The 17,558-nt window shown below is 44.6% G+C and overlaps 1 protein-coding gene across 1 annotated transcript in view; it reads left to right on the top strand.

Moving 5' to 3' along the window:
- Positions 1-513: 513 nt before the first annotated feature.
- The window catches only part of FKBP1B (FKBP prolyl isomerase 1B), a 61,037-nt gene continuing 43,992 nt past the window's right edge, over positions 514-17,558 (top strand). The window contains exons 1-2 of the mRNA XM_040427441.1: positions 514-661; positions 7,312-7,359. Of these exons, the coding sequence (XP_040283375.1) occupies positions 625-661; positions 7,312-7,359 (85 nt within the window). The 5' untranslated portion in view covers positions 514-624. The remainder of the gene's footprint in view (positions 662-7,311; positions 7,360-17,558) is intronic.

The raw sequence follows: 17,558 nt of genomic DNA, 5'->3' as shown, positions 1-17,558 counted from the left end.
GTTTTGATCCTTCATAATACAAGTCTATGGGCAGCAGAACGGATCCGTCCTGGTTTTCATTATGCAGGGGTCCAGTCCTGCATAACGGAAACCAGACGGATCCGTTATGCTGCCCATAGACTTGTATTATGACGGAATGCAAAACGGAAGCCTTTAAAAGTCATAATAGAAGTCTATGGGAATCATAACGGATCCGTCTGGTTTCCGTTATGCAGAACGGAAAAAAAAAAGCCCTGTCAACAGGACTTTGTTTTCCGTCTTCCATAACGGGACCCAGACGGATCCGTTATGATCCCCATAGACTTCTATTATGATAGAAAGCGAAACGGAATGCCTCTTAGGGATTCCGTTATTACCATGTTATAACGGAAAGCCATAACGGAATACATAACACTGATGTGAACCCACCCTTACTGTTCTTCCATTCTTCATTCCCTCCCTGTAGATCCAGCCCCTCCTGTCCCTTCCTCCACAGCCTCCCTTCCTGCCCAGGCAGCAGAACTATTGGCTGCAGAGCAGACAGCCCCCTCCACCATAGCAGAGAGTGGTGATATCCAGAGCACCCAGGCTGAGAGCCATACACACACAGGAAGCCCAGACCTGTCCACTGAGCACAGCACGACCATGGGAGTGGAGATAGAGACCATCACCCAAGGAGACGGTACGCCTGCCTTTACACCCCTCTGTAACCATGCCTTAGATTGTAAGCTCTGGTGGCCAGGCTGCTGGGCCCTCTTGTTTCAGCGGTTGGAGGGGTTTCTTTTGTTCATAGCACAGGTGGAGCAGAGCTGAATTTGTCATTGAACTGTTTCTTTTGCGCACCATATACCCCCTTTAACATATAATGAAATAGGGAGTAGTGCAAAACTCGACTCTGCTACATCCGCATAGTGTAAAAAGGGTGCAAAATATGTGGGAGCTGTATAAATAAATGATTTTATTAAGAATATGAATGCATAGCTAGTGCCTAGTGCAAAACACTGAAAACCCTGCAGAGATAGATCCTCCAGCACTACATCATTTCTCTGCTACACCGACAGACAGACAGGCAGGCAGGTAGATAGATAGATACACTATGTTCTGCACGTAAATACCGTATACCTTTTTATTATGATTATTGTTGTCAGTTATAGTCTTCCTTCCTAGAATGCAATCTGAATGCACCATTTCAGTATACAGATGTAGCAGAGTTGAGCTTATCATGTGTATCATGTCACTTCAATAGGATACATTTCAGGTCTCTCGATAAGTCTACTAAATTATCCTAACTCATGGCGTACAAACCATATCCCCCCAAAAGTGTAAAATGGCAAACTCAGCCCTGCTACATTTGAGATATACCGGAGCTGAATTTTTTTGTCATTTACTTCTTGTAAAATAGCCCAGTAGGTTTACCTGCAGTCCTATGTAAGACCACAGATAGTGTTTTGCTATATCTCCACGACAGCTACTGAAATGCCTGCCTCAGCTCTGCTACATCTGTACGTATATTTTCTATTTTCGTCCACGTGGTAGGTATTGTAGTATGTGCTGTATATTCTCTGACCCGCACTACATCGCCTACAACGCTCTGTTATACATAGTACCCAGGCATTTTCTATAGAAGGGGAATCTACATTTCACATAAAAACTAAATAAATAATCTGTTTGCCAGGACTGTGTGATAGGATAGTGCTTTACATAGGACTGCCGCATGGTCCTAGAGAATTGTCACAATTCGCAGACAATGCAGCACAGTAGGTGCACTGTACGCCTCTGCTACATCCGTATAGTTGTATATTTCCTGCATACGTTTTACTTTTCTGTTTGCATGCATCCCCTATCGCGCTTTCCCCATCTGCATGTGGTCGCTGGATGCTCCTATGAACATCTGCGGGTTTTTGCTTTTCTAGGTATATGTCGTTCTCCAGACACAGATAGTGCCTGTCTGGTGATCGATGCTCATACAGTATTCGTTATGTGTTATACGTTGGCTATTAGACTTGGGCAGTGACACATATGCGGTTGTAGAACTACTAGTCCCAGCACAAGGCTCCAGCTAAATTAGTTGAAGCTTATGTTAATGGTCCCCTGGCACCTAGGATCTCAGCCTGCAGCACATGTCGCCCAGGGGGGTACCCACCATATCTAGGAGATACTGCCGTAATATTGTTCAGCACAATGATCACAGTCTTGGGGTATGGGGTAATTGGATTAGCAATGTCACCCTAGATCTTCAGCCTGACACCTGTGAAGTCCACTTTTCCTATATTCACCTCGAAAGAACAAGGAAATAAATGGATATTTCCATGTAATCATCTATCATGGAGCCACTGGTAAAGCCTGAACCACTTGAAGATTATAATGGTGCTCTTGCCACCACCATGCCGATTCCTATGACTTGGTATCTCCAACACCCTGAGTGGCTTGGAAGAGGTTCAGATACTTTACAGTGCCTAAGACTTGGGTTATCAGAGCTCATTGCTATCATGTCGTTATTAATGTATGTCAATGTCTACATGGTGGAATTGTTTTGACTGGAGGAAGGGAGGGTGGCTGTTAGATATCCATGTCAATTGTTATAACCCAAAAAACAAGAGTCTGATATCCACCGTAGACATTAGGCAGGTGGATCGAAAGAACTGATATTCATTAGGTATCTTCTGCTCGAAACATGTGGAGCTGGCCATAGCCTTTAGAGCTGAGCTGGTTGTATCACGGACAACCGGTGGTGTATACTCCCTGTTATCCCTTGTCCTCTGAGAAACCTCTCAACTGTTATCACCCCAAAAACAAGAGACTCTGATATCCACTGTAGACATTAGACAGGTGGATCGAAAGAACTAATGTTCGTTAGATGTCTTCTGCTCTAAACTTGTAGAGCTGGTCATAGACATTAGAGTTGAGCTAGTTTTGTCTTGGACAACCAGTGGTGGACAATGTTTCTTATCCTTTGTCATCTGGGAAACCTATTTCAACAGTTTTTTGATCCTAAAAACAAGAGACTCTGACATCCACCGTAATAATATTACACAGGTGGATCTGAAAAAACTAATATATGTTAGGTGTCTTCTCCTCTAAACAATTGGAGCTGGCCTTAGCCATTAGAGTTAAATTGGTTGTATCTTAGACAGCTGGTGGTGGACACTTCCTGTTATCACTCGCCCTATGACAAAACTATCTTAACTGCTCAAAAACAAGAGAGTCTGATATCCACCGTAGACATTACACAGGTAGATCTGAAAAAACTAATGTTCATTAGGTGTCTTCTGCTATGAAAATGTGGAGATGGCCATAGCCATTAGTGATAAATTGGTTGTATCATGGACAACTAGTGGTGAACACTCCCTGTTATCCCTTGTCCTCTGTGAAACCTATCTCAACTGTTGTCACCCCAAAAACAAGAGAGTCTGATACCCACCGTAGAAAGTTCACAGGTGGATCTGAAAGAACTAATGTTAGGTGTTTTTTGCTCTGAAGATGTGGAGCTGACCATAGCCATTAGCGTTAAATTGATTGTATCATGAACAATAAGTCTTATGACGCCTTCAAACGTATAATAATGTCTCCAAAAAGTAGAACATTCACTACCCATGAGGAACCGATACATTTTCCATGATCACACAGAGGATCCTGAGAGAGAATTCCCTAACAAGGTGAACAGAAATGGGTTTTACAAACTGGTTGACCACTTTAAGAGCCTGTGAACACAAAATTTATACTGGGTGATAAACTAAACCGTGGTAAACCATGAAAAGGACAATAGTTCCTGCAGATTTTACTCATTTTCTAGGAATCGAGTGATTTCCTCTAGTAATGTATTCCGCTGAGTTCGTTGGTGTAGACTGTATCTTTGGGAAATAACGTGGCTCATGCTGTGAGCCTCCTCGCTCTATGTGACATTCACACTGTGCTCCCAGTGTAACTGAAGCTGGAGACTGGGGAGGCTCTTCAGAAAAGGTCAGGCGTAAGATGTTTCTATGTTTAAACCCTTTACTTTAGCACCAGATGGGTTAACCTTTTACTCCAAACCCAGATGGCACATACATCAGGGTATACATGGGTGATATTGTACGTGATGACTGGGCCGTTATGTCTGAAATCCAGTGACACCACAGCAATTATTTCTATGCTAATTGCCCCAAATGATGGAGGACATGCAAGGTGGTTTGTACAAGGTGATCTGCAGCACAATGGTCGTGCAACCATATGCGTCAGTTGACTGCAACGTTTGCGTGAGCACCACAAGGCAGTGACAGGGGGCGCCACATTAAGGCTGGTCATATGCATTAGATATCTGTTGTCCGGCCAACAGTTATTCCTTCCAACCCCCCCTTTCCCCTTCCTCCCCTTACACATTAATGTCCGACAAGAAAGAGGTGAGTTATTTGCTGCCACATACCTCTGGGGACAGCTTATCTCGCCTGACAACGAAAGAATCAGACATGTTGAAATCAACTGCCTGAATCTTCTTTCCATGGACATCTGTCATCAGGGGAGAGTAGAGATACTCCCTCCACAATCCATCCCTGTCCAGGAAAATCAGTAGTAGTACGTTGTAACAGGTTTTACAGTAATGGTGCCTAGTGCCTGTTGCAATCTCTGTGGTAGCTATGGTTTTTGGGCTGGTGGAACTGGATGCCAAATAGAAAAACTACCCTGGGTGGGATATTAACATAGAGGGATACGGCAGAAGACTGAAGGAAAGGGTAACTATGGCTAACTAAAGACCCTCATATACAATAAACTATTGTCAGCCGAACATGCCATTTTAGGCAGCATTGGCCAATCTAATGTGTATGGTGAACTACTACCTCTTCCTCAATAGTGTTGAGGGAGAGAAGGATCAAGCATAATGAATTTTAGTGCCCAATCCTTTTGTTCTCCTGGGAGATAAGCTGCCAGCTGATATGTCTGTTAGTGGCCTTCTCCTCTTTCCCCATTGAAACGTGCTCAGCTTGGCGTGTAAGTGTATGAGGGAGTCGGGAGAGATAGCTGTTTGGCCAACACCTATTGAAGGTGCATGAGCAACTTAAAGGCTAACTCCTTGTGTTCTTTACACATCAGCCCAGAAAGTCATTTTCCCCCATGTATAATATCTGATATTCTTTAGGATTTACATATTGATGGCCTTTCCTCAGCATAGGTCTGTGATGGCTAACCTCCGGCACTCCAGCTGTGGTGAAACGACTCCCAGCATGCTCTATTCATTTCTATGGAGTTCTGAGAACAGCCAAGCAAGGGGGCATCTTGGCAGTTGTAGTTTTATCACAGCTGGAGTGCCGGAGGTTAGCCATCACAGGGATACTTCATCAATATGAGATCAGCGGGGTTCCGACTCCCGTTATCCGTGCGTTCAGCTGAACAATGAACGGCACTGTGCTTGGTAAACTGCAAGGAAGACGTGACACTGAGGGAAACGCTGCAGCCTCCTCAAACAGCTGATCGGTCAGACCATCACCGATCTCATATTGATGACCTCTCCTGGGGATAGGTCCTCAATATGTAAATCCTGGAGAACCCCTTTACAGCCTCCTCAAACAGCTGATCGGTCAGACCATCACCGATCTCATATTGATGACCTCTCCTGGGGATAGGTCATCAATATGTAAATCCTGGAGAACCCCTTTACATATATATCTGTGTATGATATGATTGGCTTGCTTTGAACATTCATAGCCTTTGTTGAATATTTTGATGTATTTTAAATAGAAACTCCTTTGAAATTTCACCTCCCTTAACACATTTAAAAAATTTGGTATGGGCCCTTATAGTGGCCAGGTTGGTGATTGGGCATGAATCTTTCAAAATGGCACCCGAGCCGTTGTCTTTTATTTGCCTCCCCAGAATGTTACCCAGAAGGGAAATTAAGCACTGAGGTGGAATTAGACTTTGAAGACCAAGCTCCATGTAATGTGGTCTGTGTAATTTGTACCGTTTTAGCTATAGAGAACATAATGTTATTTCCTCCCGCAGCTTCAATTCAGAGCAATTATTACAACAAAGTCTCTCCCTGTGTGATAATGATGCACCCTCCGGCATTGAGGGTCACAGTGTCTTCTCGGGTTGGGGTGGAGGTCTTCTCTTTGCAATCCTGATGATCTCTGAGCCAAATGGAGACTTGCAGCTCTCTCTGTTACCTAGCAACAGTCAACATGTAGGAGAGCTAATCGGGGAATGCGTTATCTGATAAATATATGATTTGTGTCTTTGGGAATCTGTCGTAGTCTCTAGAAACCACAGATCGTCTTAGGAGAATAGTTATGATGGGAACAAGTGGGAAAGGGGAGTGTAAAACAGGGACAACCATTGTTCTGAGTACTTGGCTCTTTTCCTTTTATTTTCCAATTCCCTGGGTAGAGGAGTTTAATGGTGATGGCTTCCACCAGGGCAGCAATCAGGTCATTATGGGTGGTACGTCCTCCAGGGGCCTAGCCACAAAGCTTACAAAAAGGGGTATAACCTTTTGTATGCCTCGTCCGGTCATCTTTCTTAACTGTTGACACTTGTCGTGAGGAGGGCTCCAGTTGGAGAAAGGACGGGCCCTGTAATGTCAGGGGCCCCTGTTCCTATGTACAAAGTAACTACTGCTTGGTCCCTGCTCTCATGGTCCTAATGCCTTCCATTGCTCCCTTCTCTAGAGGAGGCCCAGATTCCTTGACTATATGGGGTTCCCGATTGTGGCCCCGGACTTTCAGAATAATATAAAAAATATATATATATAATGGTTGTCAAGTTTAGAAACCACATTTCATATGGGGTAATTTAGAGGAGGGCGTCTCCTCTTCAGTGGAGACCAATTACAAAGACCACCTGTCCTGAATTATACGCACAAACCATTGAGGATGGCATGTTATGCTTAATTTGTCCTTGTGGTGGCTCTGCTGGGAAATTGAACACTTACTGCCAGGTTCTCTCTCTGATTATAGATGATTGTTCAAGGTCCCAGCAGCAGAAGACTTTGTGATCTGGTTACTTTTGAGGATCCATTTTAACAAAAATGGCTTGTTCAAAGTGGAGAACCCCATTACTGTTACTATATTCATAATTGTGGGTGTATAATATGTGGTTAAGAGGTCAACCCCAGACATGATTTTACTACTTAGATCTCGAGGTTAGGTCTTCTATTAAAGTAGCATAGTAAGGTGATTTCCATGAATGTTGTTTAGTGGACGGGATGAGAATAGCACATAATGGGGCACATAACGGAAGCCATTACATACACTGTTTGTGATCATTCTGAGCGTTTAGCTTAGATACTCATTGTAATGTAGTTATTGAAACATGTACGATCTTCATTTTCATTCAGATTTTCTTTTATTGTATTTTTAGCAAGAACTTTCCCCAAGAAGGGTCAGACATGTGTTGTCCACTACACAGGTAAGACACTCTATGGTATATTATCATGTCAAGCAAGATGTCCTCTGATGTACAATCTCTTTCTTGGTTCGTGAAAACTACCAAACAGTCTCACTTTTTGTCATCTCCCTGTCTTGGACCCACTGAAAGTAATATTAGGCCAGTATTTTCCAACTAGGGAACCCAGGGAACATAATGTTCTTTGGAACCTAATTGGGGCCTCTGTGAAAGTACCAAAAAACTACTACATTAGGGGTAGGGTAATTGTATGGATTTCCCAGTAGGTTACAATTTTTTAAGGGTTTCTCCATAGAAAACAGGTTGGGTGTTATTGGGTTATGAGGCCACAGAAGGAAAAGGCATTTGTTATTTGCAGGTTGAAACTCTATCCATTGGCATTATTAGGACATCTTATTTATTAATACTCCAGTTGGGACGTCCGGTTGAAGTGAGGGGTCACTTGGAAGACCCATGTGTTCTGAATTCGTATGCAGTTTTGACAGGGCTATGGCTGTGGGACAGCATGGTGGATCAGTGACTAGCACCGTTAAGCAGCTATTTGTGGTCCGTGAAACATGGTCCATGTGACTGCCACATTTCCTAACTCGATCTAAGCTAAACTAGTTGCATCATAATGACCTATGATGCTGTAAGTCTGCAGTAAGTTCAGTTTGGAAGGGCCAGGGTCGGACCGGGATGTGGCCAACACATGGACTGTGCATAACGCACCACACATGGCAGCCTTACCTTGCAGCACTGGGCACAAATCCAACCAGAGGACTACATCTGCATGGAGTTTGCATGTTCTCCTTCTGTTTGCAGAAGTTCCTCCAGAGTTTATTGGTTTCCGCCAGCACCCCAAAAACATACTGATAGGTAAATTTGCTACAATATCTTACCTCGGGTGGACAAGAAGGGATTTAAGTTGGTTTGCTGGAAATTTTTTGTGTCTTGAGAAGTCAGAAGAATGCTATGGCCACATGGAGCTAGTGTTATGCACTGCCTGGCCAAAGAGTCATGTCTCCTTTTCCTATGGGAATTGCAAAAAGTTGGAGCAGTTTACCTACAGGATGTCATATAATAAATAGGGATTTAGATAGGAGTAATACACATACCTCATACATTTGGTTTTTGCATCAGGGCCACTTGAGAGTGGTCACTGTCATGTTGTCATGTTACAGTATGTGCAAAGCCTGCTCAGCTTACATATACCAGATCATATTCATAGAGTGTTCCTGGGCCATAGAAGTGCCCAGCTCAGCATAATCTTCCTGTAATTAAATCTACCTCTAGGTTTCCAGCTATGCATTGCTCTCCCGGGCACCTTCAAGTTATGGTTTGTGATGCCGGGCGGTTCTCCTGACCATGCTGTACATTTCAATAACTGTTTGTATACCCATAGTGATGTTTCCCTGTCTGTCTGTCACTAGCCAGGCCCATTTAAAAGGAAATTTTTTGTTGTTGTTGTTTCAAAATCAGCACCACCATTGTCCATTGGCTGTGTCTAGTAGTGAAGATCAGACTCATTCAACTGAACTGAAAAAATATACCAGACGTGGCCCATAGACAAAGATGACGCTGTTTCTGGAGAAAAAAATAGACCCTTTATCTAATCTTGGAGAAGTAGAATTAGGCAGATGATATGTTTAAAGCCTTTGGTTTGGAACATTCAACAAATTCTCTGATAGGACGGACGAGAGCTTCAAAAGGTGTCTCAAAAATTTTAATAAAAAAATTATACCTGAAGATCAGGATAGCTTTAGTCATGGGAAGATGCTTAGGGCAAGGGTCTGAAGGTCAGGACTGGACTGAAGGGCAAAGGCTTAGACATGATCACCTGGACAACTAGCTCATGCCATCATTATGAGGGTCCCATCTTATTTCTTTCAAGAGCTGTCCAAGCTGTGACTTCTTTGAAATGACCAGGTGGTGTGAAAAAAACATCCAGCAATACAGACTTCTACTAGTCCAGCTGGAGCTTTATCTTAGGCCTCATGCACACGACCGTTGTGTGCATCCGTGGCCGTTGTGCCGTTTTCCGTTTTTTTTCGCGGACCCATTGACTTTCAATGGGTCCGTGGAAAAAACGGAGAATGCACCGTTTGGCAGCCGCATCCGTGAGCCGTGTTTCCTGGCCGTGAAAAAAATATGACCTGTCCTATTTTTTTCACGGCCAACGGTTCACGGACCCATTCAAGTCAATGGGTCCGTGAAAGAACACGGATGCACACAAGATTGGCATCCGTGTCCGTGATCCGTGGCCGTAGGTTAGTTTTTATACAGACGGATCCGAAGATCCGTCTGCATAAAAGCTTTTTCAAAGCTGAGTTTTCACTTCGTGAAAACTCAGAACCGACAGTATATTCTAACACCGAAGCGTTCCCATGGTGATGGGGACGCTTCTAGTTAGAATACACTACAAACTGTGCACAAGACTGCCCCCTGCTGCCTGGCAGCACCCGATCTCTTACAGGGGGCTGTGATCAGCACAATTAACCCCTTCAGGTGCGGCACCTGAAGGGGTTAATTGTGCTGATCACGGCCCCCTGTAAGAGATCAGGGCTGCCAGGTAGCAGGGGGCAGACCCTCCCCCCCTCCCCAGTTTGAATATCATTGGTGGCCAGTGCGGCCCCCCCCCCCCTCCCTCTATTGTAATAATTCGTTGGTGGCACAGTGTGCGCCCCTCCCTCCCTCTATTGTAATAATTCGTTGGTGGCACAGTGTGCGCCCCCCATCGGCCCCCCCTCCCTCTATAGCATTAACAACATTGGTGGCCAGTGTGCGGCCTCCCATCTCCCCCCCCCCCCCCCCATCATTGGTGGCAGCGGAGTTCCGATCGGAGTCCCAGTTTAATCGCTGGGTCTCCGATCGGTAACCATGGCAACCGGGACGCTACTACAGTCCTGGTTGCCATGGTTACTTAGCAATAGTACAATAGTAGAAGATTCATACTTACCTGCTGCTGGCTGCTGCTGCGATGTTCGTGTCCGGCCGGGAGCTCCACCTACTGGTAAGTGACAGGGTCTGTGCGGCGCATTGCTAAATGAACTGTCACTTACTAGTAGGAGGAGCTCCCGGCCGGACACGAACATCGCAGCTCCCAGGTAAGTATGAATCTTTTACTATTGTACTATTGCTAGTAACCCGCTGCCACCAATGATCGGGGGGAAGGGGGGGGGGGGGAGATGGGAGGCCGCACACTGGCCACCAATGTTGTTAATGCTATAGAGGGAGGGGGGCCAATGGGGGGCGCACACTGTGCCACCAACGATTTATTACAATAGAGGGAGGAAGGGGGGGGGGGCGCACACTGTGCCACCAACGAATTATTACAATAGAGGGAGGAAGGGGGGGGGGCACACTGTGCCACCAACGAATTATTACAATAGAGGGAGGAAGGGGGGGGCGCACACTGTGCCACCAACGAATTATTACAATAGAGGGAGGAAGGGAGGGGGGGGCCGCACTGGCCACCAATGATATTCAAACTGGGGAGGGGGGGGGGGCTGCCCTGATCTCTTACAGGGGGATATGATAGTACAATTAACCCCTTCAGGTGCGGCACCTGAGGGGTTAATTGTGCTGATCACGGCCCCCTGTAAGAGATCGGATGCTGCTAGGCAGCAGGGGGCAGTCATGTACACAGTTTGTAGTATATTCTAACTAGAAGCGTCCCCATCACCATGGGAACGCCTCTGTGTTAGAATATACTGTCGGAAATGAGGTTTCACGATCTAACTCATATCCGACAGTATATTCTAACATAGAGGCGTTCCCATGGTGATGGGGACGCTTCAAGTTAAAATATACCATCGGATTGGAGAAAACTCCGATCTGATGGTATAAAAGGGACTCCAGACTTTACATTGAAAGTCAATGGGGACGGATCCGTTTGAAATTGCACCATATTGTGTCAACGTCAAACGGATCCGTCCCCATTGACTTGCATTGTAATTCAGGACGGATCCGTTTGGCTCCGCACGGCCAGGCGGACACCAAAACGACTTTTTTTTCATGTCCGTGGATCCTCCAAAAATCAAGGAAGACCCACGGACGAAAAAACGGTCACGGATCACGGGAAAACGGAACCCCGTTTTGCGGACCGCAAAAAAATACGGTCGTGTGCATGAGGCCTTAGGGATGCATGCTCTCTACAATGATAGTCATCGAATAGAGCGCAGGGGATAAATTACTGTAGAATTCAGGAGCCGCTTGGACCACTCCAGAAACTAGTTTATGAGCCAGACAACTTCCATAGACATCAACTGAAAAACAACCAAAAAGTCTGGGGCCAGGATCACTTGCTAAGGCCACTTTTATACAACCAGGCTGCTTTCAGGCAGTCAGTGTTTTTCAGGTAGTCAGTGTTTTTCAGGCAGTCAGTGTTTTTCAGGCAGTCAGTGTTTTTCAGGTAGTCAGTGTTTTTCAGGTAGTCAGTGTTTTTCAGGTAGTCAGTGTTTTTCAGGCAGTCAGTGTTTTTCAGGCAGTCAGAATTTCTTCAGTGTTTGATTCCGTGATTCTCAACAGTGATTGTGAGCCAAAAACACAAAATCAGGTGCAAAGCTTTCCATTATACCTTATTTCTCTATAAGATCCACTCTTGGTTTTAGCTTCCATTCACTGATGGAAATCACTGATCAAACACTGACCAAACACTAAAAGTCTGAAAGCGGCCTCAGTGATTTGGTCAGTGATTTCCATCAGTGATTATTAGCCAAAGCCAGAGGTGGAGGTTACACAGAGATAAGGCATAATGGAAACTGTTCCGTGTTTTTGACCCGCACATGGTTTTGACTCACAATCACAGCCACGCAGTATTTGCGGCTTGGATGCGGACCTATTCACTTCAATGGGGCCGCAAAAGATGCGGACAGCACTCCGCGTGCTGTCCGCATCCGTTGCTCCATTCCGTGGTCCGCAAAAAAAAATATAACCTGTCCTATTCTTGTACGTTTTACAGACAAGAATAGGCAGTTATATTAATAGCTGTCCGCGCTGTTCCGCGAATTGCGGAACGCACACGGACGCCATGCATGAGGCCTTATTCACACGTCAGTGTTCGGTAAGTGTTTTCCATGAGTGATTCTGAGCCATAACCAGGTGGGGCTCTAAACCCAGAACAGGAGCAGATCTTTCCCTAATACCTTATGTCTGTGGAGGCTCCAATCCTGGTTTTGACTCACAGTCACTGATGGAAATCACTGACCAAAACACAAACGTGTGAATGAGGCTTAAGGCCTTGTTCCTTTTTTCACTGACATGTGCTGTCTTCATTTTGCATAGACAGCACAGGTACCTATTGATTTTAATGTGTTTGTTCACACTTCAGTATTTTTTACTGGTCGTGCACTACTTTGGTCCATGTTGCGGAAACATGCCTATTGAAGTCTATGGGTGTGTGAAAATCACGGACACAACACGGATGGCATCCATGTTTGGTCCGTTTTTCACTGAACACTGGTAGGAGATGCTTTGCATGCACTACTTTTTTGCAGTGCGGACCGTCGGATGCAGATCGCGGACCCCATTTAAGTGAATGGGTCCGCGATCCGCAGGCGGCTGCCGCGTTCGGTGCCCGTGCATTGCGGACCACAATTTGCGGTCTGCAGCACGGGCACAGAGCCCTTACATTCGTGGGCATGAGCCCTAAGGCTGGGTTAACATTATGTTTTTGTCTTACATTTAATGTACATACAAAAACGGTATATGTTAAAGGATGCCTCCCACGGAGCCATACAGTGGCATCCGTCACCATAGATTTCCACTGTAAAAAAAAAAAAAAAATTACACATTTGTTGCCGGACTCTGCAGGATGGAAAAGCGTACTGTATAACAGTGCATGGCCACCCAGAGCACAGCTCTCTGTCCGAAAGTGGGCTTTCAGAAACCTTTTTTGATGGTTTTTGGTGCAGGTTTTATTCTTCACTATGGTATATGATGTAAACTTAATGAATCTGGATCATAAGATATCAGAATCCATTTTGAAGCCACATGACTATGATATTAGTCCTAATTTTTGTTTAAGGGGTTGTCCAGATTTGGAGAAAAAAAAAGTTCTGCTTTTCGTAGAACGATCACCACTTTTATCCATGCGTTTGTGCCCAGTATTCTGCTCAGTTCCAGTCACTTGAATGTGGGTGAGCTGCAATACCAGACACAACCCACGGACAAGAGTGGTGCCGTTTCTGGGAGAAAAAAAGCTGAAACTTTTCTGAAATCCAGGACAAACCCTTTAATACAGCACCAATTGTGATAAATACACCAATATCTTTTGTTGGAATGGGTTGGGTTTCTAATGGACTCCTAAGGTTCCTTCCAAATCGATTAGCTTTACTGTAATAAGTTATAAAATATTGATAACAAACTTTTTACGTGCCGGTTGACAGTGAGCATAATTTATCCTTAATACAGATGGCGGTTTACATGGGAATTGGCAAGAGTTTTCTTATTCAATCACAGGATGCGGTGGGGCATAATGGACCAGAGCATTATGGATTGGTTTTCTAGAAATGATGCTGAATCAGCTGTGATGAGGGAGTTCGGGGGGGGGTCTCCGTCCAAAAGAGAAAGTTCCAACGCTTAGCCAGACTAGCAACTGTAGGTCTGCAATTCTTCTTAAATACTGCGATTTTCCTCTTTTCTGAACAAACGCTTAAAATATTTTCTATTCTTTTTTTTTTTAACCCCCCTAAAGGGGTTGTCCAGTTTAGGCCCATTTCACAATTGTGTTTACGCTTGGAATGTGGTAGCCTGATCCGGCTGAGGATCAGGTTACCAGAACCTACCGTATCTGGAGCTCACGCAACAGTTTTTTGTCTGGCCCATTCCCGGCATATATGCTGCAAAGTGGCCGGATTTCCGTTGGATCTTTATAGTCAATGGGGATCCAGTAGCACATGGTCGTATCAGGCAATGACCGATACCACGAGCATCAGTAACCTGATCCTTAGCCAGATCAGGCTACAGGATTCCAAACGTAACAGGGCCTTAGAAAAACCCATTGTCATACAGAGTTAAAAGAGAAGAGTCCTCTGTGCAGGAGCCTCATCTCTTGGCCAGAGTGTCTCCCACTGTGGAGGACTTGTCCTGTCCTGCATTACACAGACAATCCACTGATTTGAATGGCCAATGTGTTATACTTAATTTCTCCTGTGGGGGCACTGCAGGAAAATTGAACACTTTATGCCAGGTTTCCTCACAAATAACAGATGATTGCTAGGAGTCCCAGCAGGGAGGACCTCCCCATACACTTGCACACTCTGTTCAGCCAAGCAGACAGGTGTTCTGAATGAGGATAAGGGAGTAAGGTGCTGATAGACACCTTTTGCAGCAACTTATCTCACTTGAGAACAAATTGAAATTAGTCAATCCAGATCCTATTTCCCTGACATAGGCCGAACATCAGTAGAACATCCAATGCACATTAGATGGTCAGCCAGTCCTGCCAAAATCATCAGGTTTGGCTGATCTTAGTCTAATGTGTATGACCTCAGTTCAACCTCCTCTTAACGGTTACCACACACCTGCTATCTACGAGCTATTGCTGTTTTCTTCATCCATACACCCTGTTCATGGCCGGCGCTAACACCAGGCAAACCTGGGCATAAACCAGGGCCCCACTTAGGTTTTGAGGTCCCCATTCCCATCTGGAGGAACATTTTAAGCTTGTATGTAGACAGTGAGTCCTACTGTGATGTGACCACCATAAACCTGGAGCTAGTCTTGACCCTGTCCCATGTTATACACCTCCATTCAATAGTACTGGTAGTCCGTTTCCATAAAAGTGCTTTATTTCTTTAATAAGATGGTGATTGCTCCTAAAACATCCTGTACCCAATACTACCAGCAGAACCAGCACATACGGAAACCCTCCTTTCTGTCAAGACTGAAGAGCCCAGCAACTTCCTTGCAATCTGGTGACTTCCAGATGGCGCATAGTTTTTCACAAAGGAATAAATCCTATTTGGAAAGTATGGATTATATTTCGGAGCTACATCTGATTCTTCTAGAAGGCAATGACCAGGGACATGTCCCTCATCATTGGTGATTCAGATGGTGTTTTGTATCAGGGCTTCACGCCTCTGATCCACCATCTCTCCATGTGGCAGCTTTGATGTGAGATGTGTACACATCATTGTCCCCCTTGGCACAGGAGAGATGAATAAAACATGGCTGTGATTCACATGGAAGGACGTGACGTGGGTTCTTTACTGAACCACTGTGTGAGTTTTTTTAAAATATTTTTACTGTTTTGTTTAGAAATGTGAAAGAGACTAGGAAAAGAAAATCTGTATCTTATCATTTGTACTAGGCGTAAATGTGACAGAAACATGGGGCTATAAGTCAACTAGACAGGAGTTTTTGTTCTACTTAAACAGAGATTTTTTTTTGTTGGAGATGCTCTAATTCTTGGGTTCCTCTTCTGCCATTTAAGATGGCTGCACCGATTCTCATACTGATGCACACTCAGTAGCCCAAGACACTTCTGCTTTTCGATTGGCCAGCACTGATCATGTGAGCAGTGCTGACCAATCCATGGGCAGAAGTACTACTGCAAAGGCAGCTCCAAATGTATTTTTTTTCTTCTGGACCTTTCGGGATCCTCTGGAACTCTGGTGGGTCAGTCCTCCTACTCTGGGTAATAAGCGATTCAGATGCCAATCCCATAGACTGCAATACAAGTGGTTACAAAATGCCTTGAGGGTGCAGCAAACCTCTAGTATTTTTGGAGTAAAGTGATGATAAAAGATATTTTCGATTAACAGCTTCTTCCCTTGATGCAAAAAAAAAAATGCAGAACTGTTGAATAAAACCTCGGCACGCACATGGAGCGGCTTACAGTGTGGAAAAGATTATGTATGTATTGACTCCATATCTGACTGATTGCAACCACATTAGATGTCCTTAGCACAATTAATGTATTCTACCAGTCAATACATAATCCACATCCATTCAGATGGTATTATTGGATGACATCCAGATGCTGTTCACAGCTCTAGAAAAGCTCACGTTTAACCCTCTTGGGGTCATTTACTGTGAGCAGGCTGAGACCAGTCTGCGTTACACAATGTCTACCCACAGCCCCTCACTCATCGTAGTCTTCCTTGTTCCCACTTATTTCCCCCTTGCTTTTCATATTCAGTTTTTACAATCCGCTTTTACTGGAAATATTCTCCAAAAATTAGCTAATCAATAGTTATCCCACAGGTGGAATCACCAGCAATCAGCTAAAGTCTGTAGAGGAACCTGGCAGCAAGTGTTCAGTTTCCCTACACTGCCTCTATAGGGCAAAAGAAGAATTACAAGGAGCTTATAAAAATCACTGTGGTGTCCATGTAATACATTTATGTGCTGGGTCCTCCAGAAAGTGACAGTGTTGGTAACCACCCTCTGCTCAAGCAAAGAAGTCTCCAATAAAGAAGCCCTCTAGTAATTCAGTATATCTTAATAAGCTGCAGACATTTCCTTTAAAGGGTTATACCATCATATGATGTAGAAGAGTGGCGCTGTTTATGGAAGAAAGCCTTTTTTGATCAATATAAGCTAACTGATAATCAGTCACATAGAGCGGGAGAGGGATACCTAGCCGCCAGATTAAAGCTCCTGCTATCAAGGAGGAGCAGCTCATATCCCTGGCTGTCAGTGACAGCCAGGGCCCCCAAGGAGAAGACAGAAGCAATTTATTACCACTTCTGCCTTCTACTTTGCTTGGTGCATAGCGGTCAATGAGTGGACCTGGCGATCACGTAATTGGCTCAGGGGCAGAGCAGAGCTGTTGGGTCTTAGCAGACCCTAGGTACCACTAGAAACTATGACCACATCAGTGCATGTAGCTGCAAATGGTGAAATAATGTTCACCCTAGCATAAATCAGGTGGTTGCTAGGCAACATGATCCACGTACATGCAGAATACAGATAAACAAGTTCTTCAGAAATCTGTACTGCTAATTTTTTTTACTCTGTATTTTTGTTATTTTTCTTTTTTTCGTTCCATTGTACGACGTAGTAAATGGAGCAGTTATGACTGGCTTTTATTCATGGCGGTGTAGGCGGCAGATATCACTCATCTCGAGACACACTGTAGAGAGTTGAGGAGGTGGACTAGACTTTGGGCACAAAGGGTGAAAGAAAAATACCAGAGAATAGACTAGTATCCTCCGAATGCATATCCTTCATTATACAGGCCCAAAAAAAAAACGGCAATGGAATAAAAGGGATTC

Source organism: Bufo bufo, chromosome 4 (assembly GCF_905171765.1).
Source record: "Bufo bufo chromosome 4, aBufBuf1.1, whole genome shotgun sequence".
NCBI classification, from domain to species: domain Eukaryota; kingdom Metazoa; phylum Chordata; class Amphibia; order Anura; family Bufonidae; genus Bufo; species Bufo bufo.
This window is presented reverse-complemented; position numbering and strand designations above follow the sequence as displayed.